The sequence below is a fragment of the Doryrhamphus excisus genome, linkage group LG2 (assembly GCF_037039965.1).
Source record: "Doryrhamphus excisus strain RoL-2023G ecotype Guam linkage group LG2, RoL_Dexc_Guam_v1.1, whole genome shotgun sequence".
Lineage (NCBI taxonomy): Eukaryota > Metazoa > Chordata > Actinopteri > Syngnathiformes > Syngnathidae > Doryrhamphus > Doryrhamphus excisus.
The window spans coordinates 19,348,758-19,375,557 of record NC_136358.1 but is presented as its reverse complement, the minus strand read 5'-3'; the positions used below and the strand labels follow the sequence as shown (position 1 = coordinate 19,375,557).

The 26,800-nt window shown below is 40.1% G+C and overlaps 1 protein-coding gene across 1 annotated transcript in view; it reads left to right on the top strand.

Moving 5' to 3' along the window:
• LOC131132751 (voltage-dependent calcium channel subunit alpha-2/delta-1-like) overlaps positions 1–26,800 on the top strand; it is a 54,277-nt gene that overhangs the window by 10,370 nt on the left and 17,107 nt on the right. The window contains exons 4-24 of the mRNA XM_058078664.2: positions 982–1,041; positions 1,327–1,362; positions 2,450–2,573; positions 6,037–6,168; positions 7,404–7,473; positions 7,554–7,604; positions 8,543–8,642; positions 11,445–11,603; positions 12,524–12,628; positions 12,699–12,777; positions 12,852–12,901; positions 12,972–13,061; positions 13,427–13,489; positions 14,777–14,860; positions 16,615–16,689; positions 16,769–16,840; positions 16,927–16,998; positions 17,085–17,146; positions 18,129–18,205; positions 23,798–23,858; positions 23,930–24,036. Of these exons, the coding sequence (XP_057934647.2) occupies positions 982–1,041; positions 1,327–1,362; positions 2,450–2,573; positions 6,037–6,168; positions 7,404–7,473; positions 7,554–7,604; positions 8,543–8,642; positions 11,445–11,603; positions 12,524–12,628; positions 12,699–12,777; positions 12,852–12,901; positions 12,972–13,061; positions 13,427–13,489; positions 14,777–14,860; positions 16,615–16,689; positions 16,769–16,840; positions 16,927–16,998; positions 17,085–17,146; positions 18,129–18,205; positions 23,798–23,858; positions 23,930–24,036 (1,729 nt within the window). The remainder of the gene's footprint in view (positions 1–981; positions 1,042–1,326; positions 1,363–2,449; positions 2,574–6,036; positions 6,169–7,403; positions 7,474–7,553; positions 7,605–8,542; positions 8,643–11,444; positions 11,604–12,523; positions 12,629–12,698; positions 12,778–12,851; positions 12,902–12,971; positions 13,062–13,426; positions 13,490–14,776; positions 14,861–16,614; positions 16,690–16,768; positions 16,841–16,926; positions 16,999–17,084; positions 17,147–18,128; positions 18,206–23,797; positions 23,859–23,929; positions 24,037–26,800) is intronic.

The following is a 26,800-nucleotide window of genomic DNA, read 5'->3' as shown; positions in this document are numbered from 1 at the left end:
TTTTATTTTATATATTTTTATATACATATCATATTTTTTATTTTAATTTAATTTTTTATTTTATTTATATTGTCCATTAAATAAATACATATAATTTGTCAGTTTTATTCTAGTATTTGATTAAAATAGTATATATTTTTATAAATAAATATAAGAACTTTTCCAGGTGTTACAACCATTTTTTGAGAAGATGCTTCAGGGATGTTGTAGGGGTCAAAGGTCAGCACATAATGTAGCGTGATAGCATTTTTTTTTTTTTTTTTTTAGACTCCCGCCTTAACGCTGCTTGAGTCTTTTGGAGAAGCCGCGTGGCGTCTTAGCATTTTAGCACAATTAAAGCGTCCGGCTGAGCCGAGAGGCAGACATTGTTGACTTGACGGGATGGGACGTGTGCGGCGACGAGACCGGGGCGGGCGAGGGACTTGGCACAAATGAATTATGCAACTTTTTCTCAACGAGGATGCTCTTTTGTTGTGACTGTGTCTTTGTCATCACCAGTGGAATAATTCTCCATGTTGTTGTTATAAGTGGCTTCATGAGTGTGGGAAGAAATGAAAAGCGCTGCGGGGTTTCGTGTTTGAGGTCCGCCGACTCACTGCGTGATCCTTGACCATGTCTTGTTTCATTTCACACTACGACTGATTGAATAATTCATTGTCTCTACTTTATTTTTCTTCATTTATTTCCTATTTTTAACCACTACTCCTCTTCCTCATGAGCCAGGAGACCTGTGTGGCGTTCAAGTCACCAGGAAGGGAGTGGGATTTGACAGCTCTCTTGGGAAATTAATAGTACGGTGCCTTTGTGGACCAGGTACAGATTAAACACTGGGCCTATTATAAACCCATTAACCAAATCATTAGGACCTGCAATGGGGGAGGGTTCAATTTGCCTACTTATAGAGTCCTAATTTACAGCTGTATAATATACTGTGTATTAATAGTAACTAATCATTGAATTTATCGCCGTCTTTTATTATAGAGGCTGGCAACAGAGGCGGAACACTTCCAAATGGACCATGACTGGCAGGACAACAGCGAGGTGAGAAGGGACGATCGCTTCATTTCATCGTATTAGCGCTAAAAAAAAAATAAAAAATCAAAAGCACTCATCATGCATTTTCCATTAAAAGTTAATTATCCAGCTTCCATCGTGGATCGTCGGAGGCAGGATATTATTGTGTGGGTGTCATCTATCTACTCTAATGTGATATCCCCCCCCCAGGGGCTTGGCGAGAACGTCTAATTCATATTTTGGTTCTTTTCTTTCCAAGCTGATAAAAAGCGTTTAGAGAAGGTTTCACCAACATTGTCTTCTTCTTTTCAGGCTGACAAAATTGTCTACTACAATGCCAAAGATGACGTAAGTACACATTTTTGTTTTTTTATTACTATTATTGTTTTATTTATAAAATTGTATTTATAAAATTATTTATTTTATTTTATTTTGTATTATTATTTTATTAAGATACCACAATTAATTGAAATTGGAATATAATGCCAAACTTTATTTATTTATTACTATTATTATTTTAGTTATAAAATTGTATTTATGAAATTATTTATTTTATTTATATATTTTATTGTATTATTTTTTATTATTTGATTAAGATACCATAATTCATTGAAATTGGAATATAATGCCAAACTTTATTTATTTATTACTATTATTATTTTATTTATAAAATTGTATTTATGAAATTATTTTATTTATATATTTTATTGTATTATTTTTTATTATTTGATTAAGATACCATCATTCATTTAAATTGGAATATAATGCCAAACTTTATTTATTTATTACTATTATTATTTTATTTATAAAATTGTATTTATGAAATTATTTATTTTATTTATATATTTTATTGTATTATTTTTTATTATTTTATTAATATACCATAATTCATTAAAATTGGAATATAATGCAAAACTGCTCTAAGAAATGTGCCTTTTTTAGCTCCCAACAAGCGAGTGCTTGTTCTATGCTTATGTTAGCATCTAGCGTCAAACATCTCCGTTTATTTTCAACCATTCACATTAGCATTTTTATTCAATTATTTATATACTATATAAAAAATCTGAGGCGAGTAATTTCCAGGAAAAGACACGGTAATTAATTGAAATTGATAATATAATTCCACACTGCTTAAAGAAATTAGAGTTTTTTTACATTTGTATGCTATCAAGTATCTCATTTCCATCCATTAATGTTAGCATTTAGTTTAAATTGTGTAGCTACCGTAAATCCAACGCATTCCCATGGTGTAAAATGCATGCAAAAGCATCAAGTGGTGCTGCAACACAGCCAATCAGAAGCCTGAAAAAACTGATTTCCTGAAAAGGCATCATTGGCAGGTAATCATGTTTTCAACATTATCAGACAACACAGACAAGACCCGGGAATCGAACATTGGGACGACATATTTTCTAACTAATCTTTCTCTGTGCAGCTCAACCAGACGGAGAAGAAAAACCGCTACGTCCCCGAGGACTTCCACGTGGACCCGGACTTCAAACGTCTGGTGTCGTACAACACCACGGCCGTCCACATCCCCACCGACATATACGAGGGCTGTGAGTGTCGTTCCTTGCACACTTCCTGTCTACACAGAGACCTCCTTGACCCCCCCCGGATTGATATATCCAAATTGAAGTCCATCTGCTGTATCATCTAATTGCCGCACAGTAAAAGCTAGCTAGGCATGATTTATTTTTACACCGATGGACGACAGCAGAATTTGATTCATTAGCTTGACTCTTGATCTCGTTTCCATATTTAAACCTCATTCCTTTTTTCTTAATCACCTCCCTTTTTTTTTTTTTAGTCCGGCACTTTTTGTCACGACATCATTTGAATGCAGCATGAAATCGTATGCAATGTTAAGCGCTATAGGCTAATGGCTTTTCCAGCTACGTCACTGTTCCTGTGCCTGCTACCCCACTACAGGAAAAATCAACAAAAAGTTACAAAAAAAGCAGGAAGGATTTGTTTGAAACTTTGTCACTAGCATGCTAATGTTGACACTAATGTTGAGCTAAATTTGAGCTAACATTGGAAACAAACAGTGATGTTTGAATTGAAATGCTACACCAGTATTTGCAAAGAGTTGGTTGGGGATAAATGCTAACATTAGTACAGAAAAAGGCACTGGGAGCTAAATGCTAACATTAGTACAGAAAAAGGCATCGGGAGCTAAATGCTAACATTACTACAGAAAAAGGCATCGGGAGCTAAATGCTAACATTAGTACAGAAAAAGGCATCGGGAGCTAAATGCTAACATTAGTACAGAAAAAGCCGTTTGGAGCTAAATGCTAACATTTGTACAGAAAAAGCTAAGATTAGTACGCAAAAAGGCATTGGGATCTAAATGCTAACATTAGTACAGAAAAAGGCATTGGGAGCTAAATGCTAACATTAGTACAAAAAAGGCATTGGGAGCTAAATGCTAACATTAGTACAAAAAAAGGCATTGGAAGCTAAATGGTAACATTAGGACAGAAAAAGGCATTGGGAGCTAAATGCTAACATTAGTACAGAAAAAGGCATTGGGAGCTAAAAGCTAAGATTAGTACGGAAAAAGGCATTGGGAGCTAAATGCTAACTTTAGTACAGAAAATGCTAACATTGGCAGGAGAAAATAAATGCCAATATATTTTCTTTCTGAACACTGATACTACGTGTACTAATACGTAAGAGTGGAAGCTGTTTGACTTCCTGTAGGTGTCAGGTGTCCCGATACGTCCATCCCAAAAGTGTGCTCAGCAATGCGGCCACAAATGAATCAGGACACGGATCCAGGAAAAAAAAAAAAAGTGGAAAAAAATATATATTTCAATGCCGTGAGCTCAGCCGAGGGGAGGCGGCGTACACACGCGCAGTGTCGCAGTATCGCGGCGCGTCACCGTGTGCGAGCGTCTCGTCCTGACAGGTGCCACACAGCGTCCACGCAAGCGGCCATCACACGGGCGGGCCTCACATCGGCCGCCCAGAGGGCCGCCGGCTTAACGAATGAGAGGACGGAGGACGGGATCGGTGAACACGTTAACACTCTGCTTCGTCCAATTGGGAACATGGAACCCAATCAGCGCGGGGGGGCCGGGGAGGGAGGGGTCAAGTGTATTAATAGGCTTAGCATTGATGAAAGACGGTAGCATGGTGATGTGCGAGGAAAGTGGGAGACGAGGGGGAAAAAAAGCCACAAGGACGCCAGCCTGGTCTAGACAAAGTCCTCGTAAATCCAGTTAGCGGACGTCTTCTTGACAGCCACACTGGTTACCATGGCAACACAGCCTCGCCTGAGTGCTATCAATATGTCCCCACGGAGACAGCAAGATATTGAAAGAAGGAGAGCACCCAACTACACCCAAAGACCGCCCACCTGCTGTCACATGACGCACTGTACGATAACTTGATGATGCTTGCAGCTCAACGCTAATTTTAGAGAGATGGCAAGGGCCAAATGTCAACAGTAGCGACAGAAACATACAAATGTTGTACTAATGTTAGCATTTAACTCCCAATGCCTTTTTCCTTACTAATGTTAGCATTTAGCGCCCAATGCTTTTTTCCGAACTAATGTTAGCATTAATTCCCAATGCCTTTTTCCGTACTAATGTTAGCATTTAGCTCCCAATGCTCTTTTTTGTATTCGTGTTAGCATTTAGCTCCCAATGCCTTTTTCTGAACTAATGCTAGCATTTAGCTCCCAATGCCTTTTTCTGTACTAATGTTAGCATTTAGCTCCCAATGCCTTTTTCTGTACTAGTGTTAGCATTTAGCTCCAAATGCCTTTTTCTGTACTAGTGTTAGCATTTAGCTCCCAATGCCTTTTTCTGTACTAATGTTAGCATTTAGCTCCCAATGCATTTTTCTGTAATGTTAGCATTTAGCTCCCAATGCATTTTTCTGTAATGTTAGCATTTAGCTCCCAGTGCCTTTTTCTGTACTAATGTTAGCATTTAGCTCCCAATGCCTTTTTTTGTACTAATGCTAGCATTTAGCTCCAAATACCTTTGTCTGTACTAATGCTAGCATTTAGCTTCCAATGCCTTTTTTGTACTAATGTTAGCATTTAGCTCCCAATGCCTTTTTCTGTAGTAATGTTAGCATTTAGCGCCCAATGCCTTTTTCTGTACTAATGTTAGCATTTAGCTCCCAATACCGTTTTCTGTACTAATGTTAGCATTTAGCTCCTAATGCCTTTTTCTGTACTAATGCTAGCATTTAGCTCCCAATGCCTTTTTCTGTACTAAAGTTAGCATTTAGCTCCCAATGCCTTTTTCTGTACTAAAGTTAGCATTTAGCTCCCAATGCCTTTTTTCTGTACCAATGTTACCATTTAGCTCCCAATACTTTTTTCTGTACTAATGTTAGCATTTAGCTCCAAGCAACTCTGTGCTATTTTTCTGCTGGTGTTAGCATTGAGCTCCAAAAATATGCAAATATATGCAAAACAATATGGAGGTTGTTCCTGCTCGTTCTTCTGCCAATATTTTTTTGCATTTGTGAGGTCAGAGGTCACTGATGCAGATGAATGTGATTGGTTAAACATGCGTGCTGTGACTGACATGCTGTTCTTCCACACCAAACCCATTCAAAGTTCCTCGCACTGATGGTGGCCACTCTCTGATGAAGTGCTGGAGCTTCCAGTCGTGTCCTTGCAAAGAGCTGGATTTCTTCCAGCGTCTTCTAATCAGCTGATGGGCGGCAGCTCCTTTTTTTTTTTTTTTTTAGCCTGTAGCAAAGTCATGTTTCTTTCTCGTCTCCAGGATTTAAGATCATGTGACAGGCTTTTTAAATGGCCTGTAGAGTGCAGCAGTAGAAGTAGCTGTGATGGTGTCGTCGTCGTTGCCGCACAGACGGAGCACTGACGGTTGTTGTCAGCCAGCAGATGTAACGCTCCCGCATCTCGCCGCTTCACTCGCCGTCACCTAATTAGTGTCATAACACTGCTGTGACTTCACTCAACCGCTTGGACTTGGACGCTTGGTCGTCTGTGTGTTTATTTACTGTATCAACGTTTTGTGTGTTGCAGCCACCATCATCCTCAATGAGCTCAACTGGACCGAAGCCCTGGAGGAGGTCTTCCGTAAAAACAAGGAGGAGGACCCGTCTCTCCTGTGGCAGGTGTTTGGTTCCGCCACCGGGCTGGCTCGCTACTTCCCAGGTGAGCCGTCATCACCCGGACCAAGGCGAAGTCCGGAGAGGGTCCACCGGTCACTGCTGAAAGACCTTGTCTCGGCTGCGTCATCGCGATAGGGACAAGCAAACGCCTCTGTCCTGCACTTGTTAGTCACTTCCTGACACTCAGTGAGTCAAGTCATGATGCTTCATTTCTCCTTGTAAAAAAAGGGCCCCCAGTGTTCAAGCGCAATGAATAACATAGCAGGTCAGTGATTAAGTTCTAACCGATATTTCATCACAAATCGTTATAAACATCTTATTTTATGGTAATGGATAATTTCATTTGAACATGCATCAGATTACAATTGAGTGCATCCCATAATCAGTTCACAGTTCCACATGTCCAAAAGGAGTAGGAAGAAGCAAAGCTTATTAAATCCTACCCCTCCATCTGGTACTTTTACAATCAGTAACTGTTACATTTGTTCACTTCCTGCTTTCCATAATACAGTTTAAGATTTTGGTCGCAATATAGTTTTTGTAATTTTATTGTACTTAATTTTTTAAATTTATGTTTTTAAATGTATTTCATTTTTAACATATTTTTAGTGGAAATTTTGTATTACACACAAAAAGGGAATTTTAGTAGTTAGTTAATCTTTAATTTATTTTTAACAGGGGAAAGTGTTTTTAATTTAAATGGGAATTTTTTTTTACATTTTTTTTACATTTAATTTTGATGGAAACAATATTGCGTGCTCAGTCATAATACTGTAATTTAGTAATAGTAATGGTTTAATTTCATTTGAACATGCATCAGACTACAATTGAGTGCATCCCATAATCAGTTCACAGTTCCACATGTCCAAAAGGAGTAGGAAGAAGCAAAGCTTATTAAATCCTACCCCTCCATCTGGTACTTTTACAATCAGTAACTGTTACATTTGTTCACTTTCTGCTTTCCAAATATATATTTTTTTAATTTTATTTTATTTTTGTCACATACCGAAGTACCAAAGTTTCTAATATAATTTAATATTTATTTTATTTATTTTATAATTTTTTAAAATGTATCATTTATTATTTATTTTTTTTATATATATATATTTTTCAAAATGACACTGTTTTTTTAATAGGGTGTTTTTCCAAATGTAATTTGACCGTCTCTACAAGTAAAAATAGCTTCCAGTGTCCAAAAGAATCCCAACATGCACAAACATTACATGCCTGAAAGCGATGCTTGCAACAAAATGGTTCTATTTTTTTGTCAAATCCCAGCATCCCCCTGGATCGACTCGAGCAAATCAGCGAATAAGATTGACCTCTACGATGTACGCAGGCGGCCATGGTGCGTGGGAACATTCCACATGTTTGTATGCGCTCGAATAAAGTGTTTTCTTTTCTCAAATATGCGCTATTACTCACCAGGTACATCCAGGGGGCGGCCTCACCCAAGGACATGCTGATCCTGGTGGACGCGTGAGTGACCACCTTATGATTCCACTCGTACAGTCAGCCGGAATATTGCTCCGCCTCTGACCTTTGACCGGCCCGCGGGCGCCGAGCTCTCTTGTTTGCCGCCTCAGTGGCCGTGTGACGCTGACGAGCACGCAGGCCGACTCGGCCATTTACAGTACAGTCCAAAACAGGAAAAAGTTGAACCCCTTTGTGGAAAATGCCAGCTTATTTTTTTTTGTAGGAGGGAGACCGTGGACCCGTGCTCAACCTTAACGTCAATGACGAGCATAAAAGTCGAACTTTACGCCCACACGCAATTAAAGGAGACTTTTTGTGATATATGACCTACTGCCCACATCCCGCCTTTTGCATGAAGTTGATCAAAACTGGTGGGTTTTTTTCCGTGCATATGTACTGTACTGCCAATCATGAGCTATGACAAAACTCACAACCAGCTTGTCAACCCACTAGAAATTGCAGGAGTTCATTACTCAAAAAAACCTACAGCGTCATCTCAGAACGCTAAAATCATCACACAGCAACTTAACACTCAAAAGGTAGATGAGAAATATCAAAGCCAAGTACCAATACCAGTAATTCATTGGAGGACAAGCAACATAAAAAAATTATATATGGCTCCTAGGCTCTGCAATGCTGCGTCTGTCCAACAGAGGGAGGCTGACGTCATTGCAGCACCTTGATGGGGATAAGCAATGATTAAAAAAAAAAAATTTATATGTGCCCTGCCATTGGCTGCCAACCAGTCCAGGGTGTACCCCTCCTTTTGCGAGGATAAACGGTATAGAAAATTAGTTAGCCATTTGTTTGTGGTCCCGAAGGCTAACTAACTAACAAACTAACACTTACTCCCCATTTCTAAGTTTTGTGGTTGTGTACTTTTTCACAGTAAATTTCCTAATTATGATTTTAATTGATGTCCCGTCACGTCCAATCTTCAGGAGCGGCAGCGTGTCGGGTCTGACCCTCAAGCTGATCCGAACGTCCGTCAGCGAGATGCTGGAGACGCTGTCGGACGACGACTACGTCAACGTCGTCTATGTGAGTCTTGACACAGATAACACGTAAAATGTATGGAATGTATAGAGTTGATGTAGAAGTCCAATCAATAGCCACTAGAGGTCAGTGCTGCGCCGTATTAAGCATCCTTCATTGCTTCTTTTATTTGCATTTCAACACTCTTTCCAGTTGATTTGCTATTTGGGGGTCAAGATCTGATCTTCTGTGTGTGTGTGTGTCATTCATAGCATGGAGCATCTTAACAGTCCGCACACATGACGGCGTTGGTGTAAAAAAAACGGCACACAAGTTTGACCGATGCACGCGTGCACGGGTTGATGGCGGCAGCGGCGCGTAAACGTAATGGAAACGTGCCTCGACTCGATTGAGCCGCTGATGCGTTCACTGACACAGGAAATATTCATCACTTTAAAGTGCCGCAACGCTGGCTTTTTCCTGGCAATCGAGGTTAGAAAGATGTGATCTGAGCTGCTTTCAGAAGACGCGTTTAAAATATTGTGTATATAAATCTATAAATATGAATATGAATGCATTTTGTTCCACTGCCTTGATGGAGCGCCGTCTTTTTCGCTGTTTTTGTGGCGCTTTCAAATTAGCTAAGAGCTTCTGAAGGTAATGCAATTAGCTGAATATTGATGCAACCACTCTTCAGCTTCATCATAGAAGAGAGCTTTGGTGTGTTGGAGTATCAAGTAGCGTGACACACAACATACACACAACAACATTAATAAGCGTGTGTTTATGCATTGTCGTATTGACTGTTTTTTTTTCCCCCGAAAAAGATGAGTCCTCTTATATTCGGGGTCTTGAGGCAAGTCAAAAGTATATTTTAGATGCTAATATTCTGCGTTGTCTGTATTTGAACCCGTGTGCGACTACAAGGTACAACAGTAATGCATTTTGCCCCCCAAAAGCAGTCTTAAAAAGGGTTGTTGTCTTATATTCAGAGTTTTTTTATTTGAGTCCATACGGTACTACAAGGCTGTCCTTATGACATAAAGGCAGTAACAAATTGATTGCAATATTAGACTGTATTTTTTTTAATTCAAAAATATTGAAAAAGAATGGTCGTCTTATATTTGAAGTTATTTATATTGTAATCAATATGGTACCACAAGGGTGTGTTGATAAAATAAAGACAGTACCATAAGACGGCATTTTCTCAGAGTAAAAAGAATGGTCGTCTTATATTCGAGGTTATTTATATTGTAATCAATATGGTACGACAAGGGTTTGTTGATGAAATAAAGACAGTACCATAAGACAGCATTTTCTCAGAGTAAAAAGGGTGGTCGTCTTATATTTGAGGTTAATTTATATTGTAATCAATATGGTAAGACAAGGGTTTGTTGATGAAATAAAGATCAGATCAGATTACAATTGAGTGCATCCCATAATCAGTTCACAGTTCCACATGTCCAAAAGGAGTAGGAAGAAGCAAAGCTTATTAAATCCTACCCCTCCATCTGGTACTTTTACAATCAGTAACTGTTACATTTGTTCACTTCCTGCTTTTCATAATACAGTTTAAGGTTTTGGTCGCAATATAGTTTTTGTAATTTTATTGTACTTAATTTTTTAAATTTATGCTTTTAAATGTATTTTATTTTTAACATATTTTTAGTGGAAATTTTGTATTACACACAAAAAGGGAATTTTAGTAGTTAATCTTTAATTTATTTTTACCAGGGGAAAGTGTTTTTAATTTAAATGGGAATTTTTTTTTACATTTTTTTTACATTTAATTTTGATGGAAACAATATTGCGTGCTCAGTCATAATACTGTAATTTAGTAATAGTAGTGGTTTAATTTCATTTGAACATGCATCAGACTACAATTGAGTGCATCCCATAATCAGTTCACAGTTCCACATGTCCAAAAGGAGTAGGAAGAAGCAAAGCTTATTAAATCCTACCCCTCCATCTGGTACTTTTACAATCAGTAACTGTTACATTTGTTCACTTCCTGCTTTCCAAATATATATTTTTTTAATTTTATTTTATTTTTGTCACATACAGAAGTACCAAAGTTTCTAATATAATTTAATATTTATTTTATTTATTTTATAATTTTTTAAAAATGTATCATTTATTATTTATTTTTTTTAATATATATATATTTTTATATTGATAAAATAAAGACAGTACCATAAGACGGCATTTTCTCAGAGTAAAAAAAAATGGTCGTCTTATATTCGAGGTTATTTATATTGTAATCAATATGGTACCACAAGGGCGTGTTGATAAAATAAAGACAGTACCATAAGACGGCATTTTCTCAGAGTAAAAAGGATGGTCGTCTTATATCCAGGGTTTGTTATACAGTATTTGAGTCCATACGGTACTACAAGTTGTGCTCATGACATGAAGACAATAACGCATTGACCCGAATATAAGACAGTATGAGGTGGTATTTTTTCCTTCGGACAGTGTTTTTGCCCTACAAAAGAGTGGTGGTCTTACATTCGGGTTGGTGTGATATTGTGGTGGCCGCTCTTCGGAGATTACAGTAATGCTAATATAATAATAATAATAATAATAATCCATGATAAAGATTGTGATTTTCTTTGTTTGTCGTCCCTTCCTTGCTACCCTACCTTCTGCTCCTGCAGCCTCCTTCGGTCTGTAAAGAGTTTTTTTCCTAAAAAGCAGATCTATGTGGGTTAGATACCGTATGATCCCGCATCACGCCCCCAAAGCCAAGGGAACTCCCTGCCACATATTTTACACAAAACCCCCAACAAATATGTGCACCTCTCCGACCGCGTGTGTCCCCCCCCCCCCGTCATCCCGCCTTCCTCTCCCTCTTGTCCCCCCCGCCAGTTCAACGACAAGGCCACGCACGCCGCCTGCTTCGAGAACCTGGTGCAAGCCAACGTGCGAAACAAAAGGATCCTGAAGGAAGCCGTGCAGGGTATCAGCGCCAAGGGCACCACCAAATATAAGGAAGGCTTCGAGCTGGCCTTCAAGCAGCTCGCCCAGGTACTGCATGGTACCACATGGTACCTCATAGTACCACATAGTACCACATTATTCAAGAGTTTACATTCTAACCAATCTAATAATACTTATGTTAAACAATAAAGAAACCTAGATTAGAGCTGGGTAAAATTTTGTGGCAAAATGTGTTTAAAGGGGTGAAATGTATTTATTATTTTAATAATTACTCTAATATTTTATTTGATTTTTTCCAATGTTAAGATGTTTTTTTCCATATTAATTTACTTTAAAAAATATAGTAATGAGTAAAATGTCATCACAATAATGGTTGATAAAAATGGTTGATAAAACTGGCTTCAATTTGAATTAAATGGGGATCAAATCTGGATACAGTTCTGCTTCTGACCAGGCATACCATTTTTTTTCCAAAATATTGTATTTATTTGTTAATTTTTTTTGTATTTCCATTTTTTTATACATGGTAAAGATAAAATAAAGACAGTACCATAAGAAGGCATTTTCTCGGAGTAAAAAGAATGGTCGTCTTATATTTGAGGTTATTTGTATTTTAATCAATATGGTACCACAAGGGTGTGTTGATAAAATAAAGACAGTACCATAAGAAGGCATTTTCTCAGAGTAAAAAGAATTGTCGTCTTATATTCCAGGTTATTTATGTTATTATTATTTTTTGTATTTCCATTTTTTATACATACGGCCATACATATATTGATATTTACATACTGAATCCCAATTAAACAGGAAGTCTGGATCTGATCCGAGTGAAATTGAGACTCTGATGGTGAATACACATAGCAGACGTTTGTTCAACCAAGAGAAAGTTATTGATTTGAACATAAAACGTGTATAATAGATCGAAAGGATGACGTACGGTTCCCACGACAGTAAGTCTTTGTCGCCCTCTTGTGGTGGCACCCAACATTTGCATTCTTCTTCTTCAGGTCAACGTATCCAGGGCCAACTGCAACAAGATCATCATGCTCTTCACCGATGGAGGCGAGGAGCGTGCTGAGGAGATCTTTCAGCACTATAACCCCAAACAAGCTGTGAGTGCTCATAAAATTAACATTTATTTGTTAAATTTATTTATTAGATAAAAATGACCACTTTTTGCAGGTGCGCATTTTTACATTCTCAGTGGGTCAGCACAACTACGACAAAGGACCCATACAGTGGATGGCTTGTGCTAACAAAGGTTGGTTTTACAAATGTTTTTGATGTGTAAAATACATTTAAAAAAAATTAATAATGAAAATAACGTTTTGTCAGGTTACTATTATGAGATCCCATCCATTGGCGCCATCAGGTTGAACACTCAAGTAAGGAAATGTCGCCCTCTTGTGGCCGTAAGCATGCAATGCATGTTCTTTCATTTTTTCCTCCTCGCAGGAGTACCTTGACGTTTTGGGCAGACCCATGGTCAAAGCAGACCGGAAGGCCAAACAGGTCCAGTGGACTAACGTCTACCAGGACGCACTGGTGCGTACCAAGCACCCACACGCGTGTCAATATTTGTTGTTATCTTGCTAAACTCCGTTTCAACTCCCGACTCGCTTTCTGGTCGTTGATGGATGAGCTTTTATTGGCTGCGTTCAAATCATTTTTCACGCTACTTGAACCCGTCTTGTGTTGCGTTAAAGTGACAGATAAGAAAGTGTGGAGCCAAGCTGAAGGCATCGTCAGCTTTACTGATAAGACCGATCCGCTTTCCCACCGCCGCCGCCGCCATCGTCTCTGTGCCTTGTTACCGCGACAGCTCATTTTTATTTTCAGACTTTTAAACTGCACAGACTTGACTTTTTGTGAAGTTTTCTTGTGTAACTTCCACCGGTTTGTGCCAACAGGAGCTGGGACTGGTCATCACGGGAACGCTTCCTGTCTTCAACAAGACCAACACGGGGTCAAAGGTTAGCGTCTGTTCTCACCATCACTGCGTATGACGGCCATTCATGCTAATATTAGCATTAGTCGTTAGTAGTTTTTAATGGTAGATATTTTTTACATAGCATCTTAATAAGCATAACAATGAAATACTTGCAGTATTTACGTATTTTTTAGTGTTGTAGTAGATAGCTCGATAGCTAGAGCGCTAGAGAGCTAGAGCGCTAGAGAGCTAGATAGACTTTCTTTATTGTCATTGCACAATAACACAGCAGTGAAATTGCCAACGAAATGTCGTTGCCTGGCTCTCGTATAATAAAAAAATATTAATAATAATGTGGTGAATAAATAGATGACATCAAATATGAACAACTATGTACGGCGTAAACAGTAAATTGCACAAATTTATTGTAATATCATGTTTTAATTCATGTCCTTGAGTAAATGACAAATGTTGTTAAATTGTTTGTCCTATAATCATTTTTATACTATTTTTATACTATTTTACTATTATATAAAGTCAAACAATTTTGGTGTTTCTAATAAAATTTCCTGTTAACATAAGCATGATAATAATATTGCTTATGTTTAATGAAATAGTCCAATTGTGTACAGATAATAATTACATATTAGATAATTTAGATATTATTTAGTTAAATTCTAATGAATTATATCATTTTATACTGTAAATTATATACAATTTTATAATTACACCTAAAAAAAATATGACCAGTGATGTATTGTTTTGTATTTACCTTTGGTTTTATGAATATTACTCTGTGTGAATGCTTTGAAATCAAACACTTATGTATTTGTTATTACATTGATGAATGTACTTTTCTATATTTGTACTGTTTTAATGTATTTTCTTATTCAATAACTGCTGTCAGCAGAGAGTCATGCTAATATCACCATATCTATGAAATAGTATTCATTAGGGACGAGCATTCACACTGATGCTTTTTATGATGACATGATTGGACATACGTCCTTGACGTTGACGCCGTGAAGGTCAGCGGCCGTGTAGCGAAGGAGACCAAAAGCGTCAGACGAGGGAGACAAATGATGGCTAACATAAGTGGGTCAAGATGAGTTTACATGTCCACCCCGCGAGACGCCGAGGTTACTTTGTCTGCAAATACCTCGTCAGTGACTCATGGCGGCATGTTGGACTTTTGGGAATGAAACTTTCCAGATATTTCCATTGCTCATTTCCTTGAAACGCCTCAGAGGAGCAGCAGGCTCCGTCACAATTAGTTGACTTTTTTTTTTTTTTTTGGTGTGTGTGTGTGTGTGTGTGTGGCTCTTTACAGAAATCCCAGAACCAGCTCATCTTGGGTGTCATGGCCATCGACGTCTCGCTGGAAGACATCAAGAGACTCACGCCACGCTTTACTGTAAGGACGTAACATTAGGTACACCGAAGCGATCTAATGACATTCCGTACCATGACACTTTAAAGCGCGGTTGTCCTTTCATGTATAGATGATCTTTGACTGGCAGTAGGTTCTCAAAAACAGCAGTGGACACCTGTCACATACTGTAGAGGATCTTGGACTAATGTTTTTGCAATAGGTCTTCCAAAACAGCGCAGTGCTTCTGTCATATACAGGATCTTGGACTAGCCTTTTTGCAGTCCATCATCAAAAACAGCACGGCGCCCCTGTCACATTAAAGATATTTGACTCATATTTTTGAAATAGGTTCTCAAAAACAGCAGAGTGCTTCTGTCATATACAGGATCTTGGACTAGCCTTTTTGCAGTCCGTCATCAAAAACATAAAAGCACCCCGTCACATTAAAGATATTTGACTCATGTTTTTGAAAGGGGTTCTCAAAAACAGCAGAGTTCCTCTGTCGTGTACTGGCTCTTGGACGAGCCTTTCTGCAGTCTATCATCAAAAACAGCAAAGCGCCCCTGTCACATTAAAGATATTTGACTCATGTTTTTGAAATAGGTTCTCAAAAACAGCAACACACTGTTACACGCTGTATACTGTAAATAATAATTGATAAGTGCATGCTCATGCCACATACAGGATCTTTGGCTGAACATCCTCAAAAACAGCAGAGCGTTCCTGCCCCATAAAGGATCTTTCACTTGTGTTTTTGAAGTAGGTCCTCAAAAACAGCAGAGTGCTTCTGTCAAATACAGGATATTGGACTAGCCTTTTTGCAGTTTGTCATCAAAAACAGCAAAGTGCCCCTGTCACATTAAAGATATTTGACTCATGTTTTTGATTCTCAAAAACAGCAGAGTGCTTCTGTCGTATACAGGATCTTGGACTAGCCTTTTTGCAGCCTATCATCAAAAACAGCAAAGCGCCCCTATCACATTAAAGATATTTGACTAATGTTTTTGAAATTGGTTCTCAAAAACAGCAGAGTGCTTCTGTCATATACAGGATCTTGGATTAGCCTTTTTGCTGTCTATCATCAAAAACAGCAAGTGCTCCTGTCACATTGACGATATTTGACTCGTGTTTTTAAAATAGGTTCTCAAAAACAGCAGCACACTCTTGCCGTATACTGTAAATAATAATTGATAAGCGCATGCTCATTCCATATAAAGGATCTTTGGCTGAACGTCCTCAAAAACAGAAGAGCATTCCTGCCCCATAAAGAATCTTTCACTTGTGTTTTTGAAGTAGGTCCTCAAAAACAGCAGAGTGCTTCTGTCATATACATGATCTTGGACTAACCTTATTACAGTCCAAGATCCTGAAACAGCAAAGTGCTCCTGTCACATTAAAGATATTTGACTCATGTTTTTGAAATGGGTTCTCAAAAACAGGAGCACACTCTTGCCGTATACTGTAAATAATAATTGATAAGGTCGTGCCATATAAAGGATCTTTGGCTGAACGTCCTCAAAAAGGCCATAAAGGATCTTTTACTTGTCTTTTTGATGTAGGTCCTCAAAAACAACAGTCCACTCCTATAAATCATCTTTCACTAGCATTTTTGAAGTAAGCCCCAAAAACAGCAGAACTCATCACGTAGAAGATCATTGACTATCGTGTTTTCAGTAGGTCCTCAAAAATGGCAGCACACTCTGTCCATATAAATGATCTTTGATAGAAGTCCTCCAAACAGCAGAGATTTTGTGTGACAAAAATGAAGTCTGACGAGCGCTGCCTTTCTCCTCCAGTTTGGACCAAACGGCTACTACTTTGCCATCGACCCCAACGGATACGTGCTGCTTCACCCCAACCTCCAGCCGCCGGTACTTCCTGTTCTCTAGCAAGTCCGTCTGGGACCCTTCACCTCGTGAAGTTGACGAGCTCGCTTTCCCTTCTGTGCAGACGGCCGAGTTCCACGAGCCTGTCACCTTGGACTTCTTGGATGCCGAGCTGGAGAATGACGTCAAAGTGGAGGTCAGCATCTCCTTCACTCGCTCTCCCTCGAAGTCGAAATGAAACAGTTTGTACTTGCTGTTTTTCATTCCTAATTATCTTCCCAGATAAGAAGGAAGATGATTGATGGTCTGACAGGGAATTATCCAATTTCTGCTCTGGTCAAATCACAAGATGAGGTTGTTTTAGCATTAATTATTAGAACTTTCATAACTCGCTGTACTGATGATGAGGACAGGATTCTAACCACTGTTTTCCCTCGTAGCGCTACATTGACGTGGGGCAGAGGACCTACACCTTTGCACCAGTAAAGGGTACCGATTACAGGTAATTACACTACAAACAAAGACGGCGATATTCACTATTTTTTTCCGTAAAACAGCCTGCGTTCTCTACTGAGAATTTAAGCAAAATATCCCAAAAATATGGCAAAAATTATTTTACCTTCCTCTTGTGTTAGCTTTCTGGTATCACCTCTTATGTTAAAGGGTCGGTTTTGACCCATGTATTAAATCAGCTATAAAATACACTAAAACAATAAGTTATTCATTCATTTTCTACCGCCAGCCAATCACAGGGCACATATAGACAAACAACCATTCACACTCACATTCATACCTATGGACAATTTGGAGTCGCTAATTAACCTAGCATGTTTTTGGAATGTGGGAGGAAACCGGAGTACCCGGAGAAAACCCACGCATGCACGGGGAGAACATGCAAACTCCACACAGAGATGGCCGAGGGTGGAATTGAACCCTGGTTTCCTAGCTGTGAGGTCTGTGAGTTAACCACTCGACCGCTGTGCCGCCCACAATAATTTATGTTCCATCAAATTTGCTTCTCATGTCTTGGTTACCTTCTTAGGCTTCCTCATCCAGAACATTTTAAAATGTAGTAAAAAATTATTTTTTTGGTTTTATTTTGTTGAAGTAGAGTTTACTGACAAAGTCAAAAAGCCTTGATGCAATAAACAAATGTTATGTGATTCTTTTTATGCATTAAAATGTAAAACGGGTCGGTGCCGAAGAGGAGGGTTAACAACACAACAGAACAAAGATTCTTTTTCGCTTATTCGGGTTGCCCGGACTTCCCAGTCCCCGGGCACCTCCTCCAGGCCCACCGGGAGGACACCAAGGCGTCCAAAGACTCCATAGTCCCTCCAGCGTGTTCTAGGTCTGCCCCAGTGCCTTCTCCCGACCGGGCATGCCCAGAACACATCACCTCACTTTGTTCTTTTTGGGACAGAACCGAGATCTATCCCTTAATTAATAATAATTGTCTGGTTTTGTTTCATGTGTCCGCTCAGTCTGGCGCTGGTTCTGCCCGACTACAGCTCGCATTACATCCGGGCCACCATCGGCGACACCATCACACAAGCCAAATGTAAGTAGTGTTCTTCCATTTATCGCTTTTTCCACACACTGATGATGTTGATGATGGAAAAACGAATGTGCAATGATGTTGCTTTGCCACGTAAGGGCGGGACATCGGCTTATGGCGGCTATCCATCACTGTCGCCATCACGTGTCGCCGCTTGTTGGCGCATGCTCTTAAGTTGCGGCGTGTTTCTGGCTGCAGACGAACTAACTGCCTGTGTGTGTGTGTGTGTGTGTGTGGTGTGTTCGACAATTTGGATGGTCTATGTATATGTGTGCGTGGAGTGGAAAAATAGAGTATGTGTGTGCTTTGAGTCTGTCCCTAAGCCCCCGTCACACTGTGAAGCACGAATGAAGCAGAACCAGCCAGATTGAAAACGTTTCAAAATTTGAGCGATATTCGGCAGAGAATTTGAAATTCGTAAGCTTGCAGGATCTTGGACTAGCCTTTTTGCAGCCTATCATCAAAAACAGCAAAGCGCCCCTGTCACATTTAAGATATTTGACTGGTGTTTTTTAAATAGGTTCTCAAAAACAGCATAGTCCTTCTGTCATATGCAGGATCTTGGACAAGCCTTTTTACAGTCCATCATCAAAAACAGCAAAGCGCCCTGTCACATTAAAGATATTTGACTCATGTTTTTGAAATAGGTTCTCAAAAACAGCAAAGTCCTTCTGTCATATACAGGATCTTGGACAAGCCTTTTTGCAGTCCATCATCAAAAACAGCAAAGCGCCCCTGTCACATTAAAGATATTTGACTCATGTTTTTGAAATAGGTTCTCAAAAACAGCAGAGCGCTTCTGTCATATACAGGATCTTGGACTAGCCTTTTTGCAGTCCATCATCAAAAACAGCAAAGCGCCCCTGTCACATTAAAGATATTTGACTCATGTTTTTGAAATAGGTTCTCAAAAACAGCAGCACACTCTTGCCAAATACTGTAAATAATAATTGATAAGCGCATGCTCATGCCATATAAAGGATCTTTGGCTGAACGTCCTCAAAAACAGAGCGTTCCTGCCCCCTTGTGTTTTTGAAGTAGGTCCTCAAAAACAGCAGAGTGCTTCTGTCAAATACAGGATCTTGGACTTGCCTTTTGGCAATCCGTCATCAAAAACAGCAAAGCGCCCCTGTCACATTAAAGATATTTGACTCATGTTTTTGATTCTCAAAAACAGCAGAGTGTACACTGCTAGTTCTCTTACAAACATGTTTTTTTTATTTTTCCATTTTTGAGCGTTAAGACTTCAAATCCCTCTGTCAGAATCGTGCCAAAGTCAACTGGCATTTTTCTCAATCTAAATCTCCTTATTGGCACCTCCAGCATCGACTTGAGTGCAGGAATGTTCTGGAAAGGGGAAAGGTTCCTCCCAACACTGCATCCTCCGTTTCGGGACAATAAATCTGGATTTGGCTCGTGCTTGATAAATTGCAACCTTTTAACAGCAGAAATACCAAAACATGTGTGTAGTAACGAGTACAAAGTACTGTACTTCATCACATTCATGTTGACAACCAATCATCTAATAGTACCCTAAATTGTGTGGTGTTCATAGAAAGCTGTTATTTTGGTTGTTCATTTATTCATTCATTCATTTTCTACCGCTTATCCTCACGAGGGTCGCGGAGGGTGCTGGAGCCTATCCCAGCTGTCTTCGGGCGAGAGGCAGGGTACACCCTGGACTGGTGGCCAGCCAATCACAGGGCACATATAGACAAACAACCATTCACACTCACATTCATACCTATGGACAATTTGGAGTCGCTAATTAACCTAGCATGTTTTTGGAATGTGGGAGGAAACCGGAGTACCCGGAGAAAAACACAGATGGCCGAGGGTGGGATTGAACTCGGGTCTCCTTGCTGTGAGGTCTGCGCGCTAACCACTCGTCCACCGTGCAGCCCCTATTTTGGTTATTCATTCATTCATTTTCGAGGGTTGTGGGGATGCTGGAGCCTATCCCAGCTGTCTTCGGGCAAGAGGCCGGGTCCACCCTGGACTGGTGGCCAGCCAATCACAGGGCACATATAGACAAACAACCATTCACATTCACACCTATGGACAATTTGGAGTCGCTAATTAACCTAGCATGTTTGTGGAAGTACCCGGAGTACCCGGAGAAAAACCATGCAAACTCCACACAGAGATAGCCGAGGGTGGAATTGAACCCTTGTCTCCTAGCTGTGAGGTCAGCGCGCTAACCACTCGACCACTGTGCAGCCCATATTTTGCTTATGTTTGCTTATTTATTTCTAAAAATCTCGCTACAGATATCCCTTGTCACTTTCTGTTTCACTTTCTTTCTGCTGCTTCACGTTTTTTGCTAAAAAATATGAATAAATCACAACTAATTAATTGTCCAGAAAAATGCCCATTTAAGCAAATTGTTTGTGTTCTACACTGGTCACTAGGTGTCAGTAATGTTACATCCATGAGACAATAGTCGCCACAGGAAGGAGGGATTCCTGTCTATATACAGTATATATTACTGAGTATTACACATATTACTGTGTATATACACAGCAGCTATAGAATAATGTGCTGATGAGTTAATTGTAAACAACAATATTTCATCTTATGGATGTCATACAAATAGCATGATGAGGTTGCCCAATTAGAGACCTCAGCGGTTATTACTGGCAGCTCTCTAGTCGTTTCTACTTTTCGGTGTACTCCAATATTCTTATTCACTTTGAATAAAATATTGTGTAACCCAGTTGTCTCCTTTCCCCAACCTCATCTTCCCTCCTGACCTTCTTCTCGCCTCCTGATTCCTCCTGCTGTGTTGGGACGTCTGCAGCGTTTCTGGGCAAGTATTATCTCTCCTGTCTTCGTCACCTCCTGACTAGTTTGTATTTAACGACTCCTCGTGATTAATCATGACAATGCTAGCAAACCGGCGTCTGTTTCGCTTCGCGTGCAATCGCCGCCCCCCACACAGACATGGCAACTCACACACACGCCACCTGTTGCAAAACCTGTCAGATGTGGTTTTGGCTCCACAGCAGCAGGACCTGAGCTTAGCTTGCTCAGCATGTTTGTGTTAAAATCCTAAAAGAGAAAGGCCAAAACTTTATTTATTTAGTCATCTCTTTGTTTTAAAGACACTAGCAACACTAGCATGGCTCGGGGAGCTACAGCGCTAACATTACAGTCATATTCTAACAGCAACAGTTCGTGGCAGAGATCCGTGCTGTGTTTAAGATGCGTAGTGAAGCCTGCTTTTAGGAGGCAATTCATGTTAGGTATTCTGCTGTGTATTAAGTTCCCATATTGTAGTAACCCGGCACTTGTCCAGTATAATAGATGCTATATATCACAACAACATAACTAGCTAGCTAGGTGAGCTAAAGTCAGTCATATTTTAATAGCGACATTATGCTAGGTTAGCATATTTCCCGAAGCCAAACGTACAGCTCCCCACATCTGTAGCCGCTAAATGGAGAGTTAGCGGAGCGCTATGCTGCGTTTTAAGATGTGTAGCAAAGCCTGATGAAGGGTTTTTTGTGGGGATTATTTAATGTTTACTGTTGGAACATCCTTAAAAGGGCTTTTTGTTGTGATTCGGTGCCTAACAAATTTAATCAAGTCCAGCGCAGACCCACAAGCGGTCAACCAACGTCCCGCGTCTTATCTCGCCGAGTTCCAACAGTACAATATTATCAAATTAAAAGTAAAACCCTCAGACAAATGTAGTCAGTCGTCACTCCATCATTACTCTTGCGGCTAAATATGAAAGGAAAAGCACATGGCTGCAATTATCCGCCCCCCCCCCCACTCCCACCTCTCCTCACCCCGATCGACAAAACGCCGCCGCCGTCGCCATGAGAACCCTCGCCGTACGTTATCATCAGGACGTGCGGTTCCTCAAGAATTGCAGCAATATTTCTATTCAGGACTTGCTCTGTGAATAAAATATTGTGTGACCTTTGAACCCGACCCCCCCACCCCCTCCCTTGTGGTTTCACCCGCTTTCCTTCTCTTCTTCTCCCCTTCCCGATGATTCTCCTCATCCACTCTCTCTGCGGGGATTTACTTCCACTCCAGGGAAGGATGGCAAGTATTTCCTCTCATCTTATTTGACTATTTCTAATCACGTTTTTGGAATTTTTTGTCGCTCCCCCGATGCAACTTGACATGAACTGGAGTTTTCATAGAAATTCAGGATAAATGATATCAGACGCTGTTTTTTTTTTCCACATACAGCGAAACTTTGTGTAGTGTCATTCATTGGCTCCAGAAGACCAGACTCTAACCGGTGCCCACTCATCGGTTAGAGTCGTCATCAAATTCTTCCCATAAGAAATCACGTCAATCCCATTCATCCGTCCCAACACGATGGACTTTTAACCGAAATTTTTGTTTATCCCTTTCATTCATCATTTATATACATCTTCAATTGTTTTGTGTGTAAAACTGCCTACAGAGAACATACTAACTGCTTATTTCTAAAATGACAAATACTTCAACTTGCTGATATAGTTCATATTCAAACAGCTAAAATAATGCATAAGGCTAAAAATAAGCAATTAGCTAAAAATGTCATCCAATACTTCTCTACAAGAGAGGAGAAATATGATCTCAGGGAAGAAGTACATTTGAAACACTTCTATGCTAGGACTACGTTAAAAAGCCATCGCATTTCAGTATGTGGAATCAAACTATGGAATGGATTGAGTAAAAATATATATATATATAATTAAACTATATTAGGAAAGCAGGAAGTGAACAAAATATATATATATATTTCTTAAAACTTAAAAATGTAAAATTAAACTATATTAGGAAAGCAGGAAGTGAACGAAAAATGTTTTTTTAAGTAAAAAATAAAAAAATAATAAATTAAACTATATTAGGAAAGCAGGAAGTGAACGAAGTTTTTTTAAAGTAAAAAACAATTAAACAATATTAGGAAAGCAGGAAGTGAACAAAGTTTTTTTTAAAGTAAAAAACAATTAAACTATATTAGGAAAGCAGGAAGTGAACATAAAATATATATATTTTTTAAATTAAAAACTAAAATTTTTTAAACTATATTAGGAAAGCAGGAAGTGAACGAAAAAAAAATTTTGAAAGTAAAAAAAAATAAATTAAACTATATTAGGAAAGCAGGAAGTGAACAAATGTAATAGTTACTGATTGTTAAAGTACCAGATGGAGGGGTAGGATTTAATAAGCTTTGCTTCTTCCTACTCCTTTTGGACATGTGGAACTGTGAACTGATTATGTGATGCATTCAATTGTAATCTGATGCATGTTCAAATGAAATTCTACCATTACCATAAAACTATAATGAAGAGTTTTTCATCGGATTTACATGATTTCTTTGGGGTAAAATTGATTCGGTTAGGGATTTATGACGCTAACCAAGGCGGCGCTGTATTTTGAATGATTTTTTTTCCCTCTCTGTCATTGTTCTAACTGCTCTTTCTTGCAGGATAGTTAGTGATTGTGATAATTATGGGGGAATAATTATAGGATTTCCACATGCTAATATAAGAAATAAGAAAGAATAAGTACACCAGCTGTCAAACCTCCATGAAGTCCCCCCATCCAATGACGGAAAACCTCCCAATATTTCCCACCTTTCACCAGTTTCTGAGAGCCTGCTGGCCGACAAGTTTGATGAATACGGCTTCACGCTCATAGCGCCGAGGTAAGATTGATTTTTTTTTAACGGCCACCACATTTATTTCCCCCTTAACGACCCTCTTTCCTCTCCGTCAGGGTGTACTGCAAGGACCTGAAGCCGCCCGGCAAGGACAAAAGCAACACCGAGTTCCTCATGGAGTTCAACAATTACATCGACACCAAGACTCCAAACAACCCCATGTGTGAGTGTCCGAGGCTCGACGCCAGCCATCCGTATTCGCCATTCCCATGGCGGCGACAGGGAGAAAAATGAGCGGCAAATGTGCTGATTCAGCTCCGTTCCCACTAGGCAGCATTCGAGTACACTCAAAAGTATTGGGACAGTGTAGCCAGGGGTGGCCAGACTTTTAAGCTGTCGATGTTGATATCGATCATCGATGAGTGAAATCGGCCAATACCTATCACATAGGCGCCGTTACGGAGAATTTGGATGCGAGATCAGCTTGATGGTGCTGCGGCAAGATCCTCAGAATCCAGCCGCGCACATGGGCGCCGCATTAGTCGCCGCCCAATCTATGATCGCATCGCAAGCTTCGATAACCCACCACACCCTGCCAAGTGCCCGCCCCCCAAATGCCACACCAAAGCTGTCTTCGGGCGAGAGGCGGGGTCCACCCTGGACTGTTGGCCAGCCAATCACAGGGAACATATAGACAAACAACCATTCACACTCACATTCATACCTATGGACAATTTGGCGTCACCAATTAATTAACCTAGCATGTTTTTGGAATGTGGGAGGAAACCGGACTACCCGGAGAAAACCCACGCAAACTCCACACAGAGATGGCCGAGGGTGGAATTGAACCTTTGTGTCCTAGCTGTGAGGTCTCTGCGCTAACCACTCGACCGCCGTGCAGCCCTGCCTCTGATTTACTACTTCTAAAAAATGTACCACTTCCACACATAATGGGAGAACATTTTTGGGACATGCTATAGTGGAATAAGGAACATCTTCTGGAAAATGTTTACGGTAAAGAGGAGGGCAACAGGAAAGACGGGGTAAAATATGAGCGTTTTTCAGGGAAAATTTTTAAAAAAATGTTGAACGGTCCTAGCGGTTGCTAACGTCTGGCCTAGCATTGCATCCCTGCAGGTTGCTAGCATGGTTATATGTACTCTATAGCCTGAAGGGTGGTGGGTTCCTCATTGAGTTCTCAACTTTGTCAAATCTATGCTCGGCATGCAGGCCCATAAAAAAGTAATTAGGCGGCGGTGGTCGTACTTTCCTTATACAGGTGAGACATCTGGCTAAAGTATGCAGGGGACGATCATGGCAGAGCCCCCCCCCCGTGCATGACCAGGCAAAACTTTTGTATAACGCCCGTCTCACCTTTTTTGATGCTAACTCCAAAAGTCTGACCATCACACGCCTTGTTGCACATGTGTGAGGCGCACACACACACGCACACACACACACACACCTATATGGCCGCTCGACCTCATCCAATTACTGTGTGTTTTGTGACAAAGAGCAGCGACACGTCAAGCCGAGAGCACGAGCCGGGGGCTGTAAAACGCAAATCAGGGGCCAGCGGGCCTTCTCCTTAACATCTGACCGACGCAGTAATGGCCTCTCGCATCCCCCCCGCTCACCTTGTTTGTCAGCATTCCGCAACAATAAAATGTCTCACTCCATTAAGTGATTACTTTCACCATTATTAGCTGCCAGTTTAACAGGGAGGGGTGTGGGGGGGGGGGTCTTCTTACCACCGTGGTGGCAAAAAAGTGCATTAGGAATTCCTGGACTGCCTTGAATAAGTCATGAAAAGCAGCGGCGGCGGTGGCGGCTAAAGTGTTAGAGCAGCTGTTCTCTGAGCCGGCCGCCATGTTTAATGGACGAGAACTTCAAAGCCACCGGGAAAAATATCGCCTGTTATGTTTGTCATGTGGTCTTGTCGGAGAAAATCATCTGTTAACTCGGGAGCCTCCAGTCTGAACATGTTTAAAAAGTTACGTTCAAGAACATCACATGTTTCAACATGTTTTAATCCTAAACCCGCCTCCAGATCCGTTACTGATCATTCGTTCGCACTCTTAACTTTTACATGCTAACACTTAGCAATAGTTCATCTGCTTACGTTTTGTTCGAAAAGAAAGGAAGGTGTTTAAAAAAAAAAAAAAGAAGCCAATGGGAGCCAATCCTATGCACTGTTCAGGAATATGAAGAAATAAAAGTGCGGAAAATACGTCTAAAAATCTCATGAATTAAAGTGCTAACATGGAAATATATTGTTAGCAGAGTTAGAGTTAATAGATTATTCAGAAAAAGAATGGAAAGAAACATTGTGTAATTAAACATTATTATGAAAAATATATATATATGTACTATATTACACTCCTATTATTCATTCTTTATACCACTTTGCAACTCTTATACTGCAGGGACTCGATACGGCTAGCAAGCTAACCAGTTAGCCTCTGATTTTCATTCATTCATTTTCTACCGCTTATCCTCACGAGGGTCATGGGTGTGCTGGAGCCTATCCCAGCTGTCTTCGGGCGAGAGGCGGGGCACATCCTGGACTGGTGGCCAGCCAATCACAGGGCACATATAGACAAACAACCATTCACACTCACATTCATACCTATGGACAATTTGGAGTCGCTAATTAACCTAGCATGTTTTTGAGTACTGTGGGAGGAAACCGGAGTACCCGTAGAAAACCCACGCATGCACGGGGAGAACATGCAAACTCCACACAGAGACGGCCGAGAGTGGGATTGAACTCGGGTCTCCTAGCTGTGAGGTCTACGCGCTAACCACTCCTCCACCGTGCAGCCCAGCCTCTGATTTACTTCTTCTAAAAAAATGTACCACTTCCACACATAATGGGAGAAAATTTTTGGGACATGCATGGTTTTGGCCCCTCAATGTTTTGTCCCATTACTGCCATCTTGTGACCAAAATACTACATAGCACTTGTATTGCAGTATGTTTTGGCT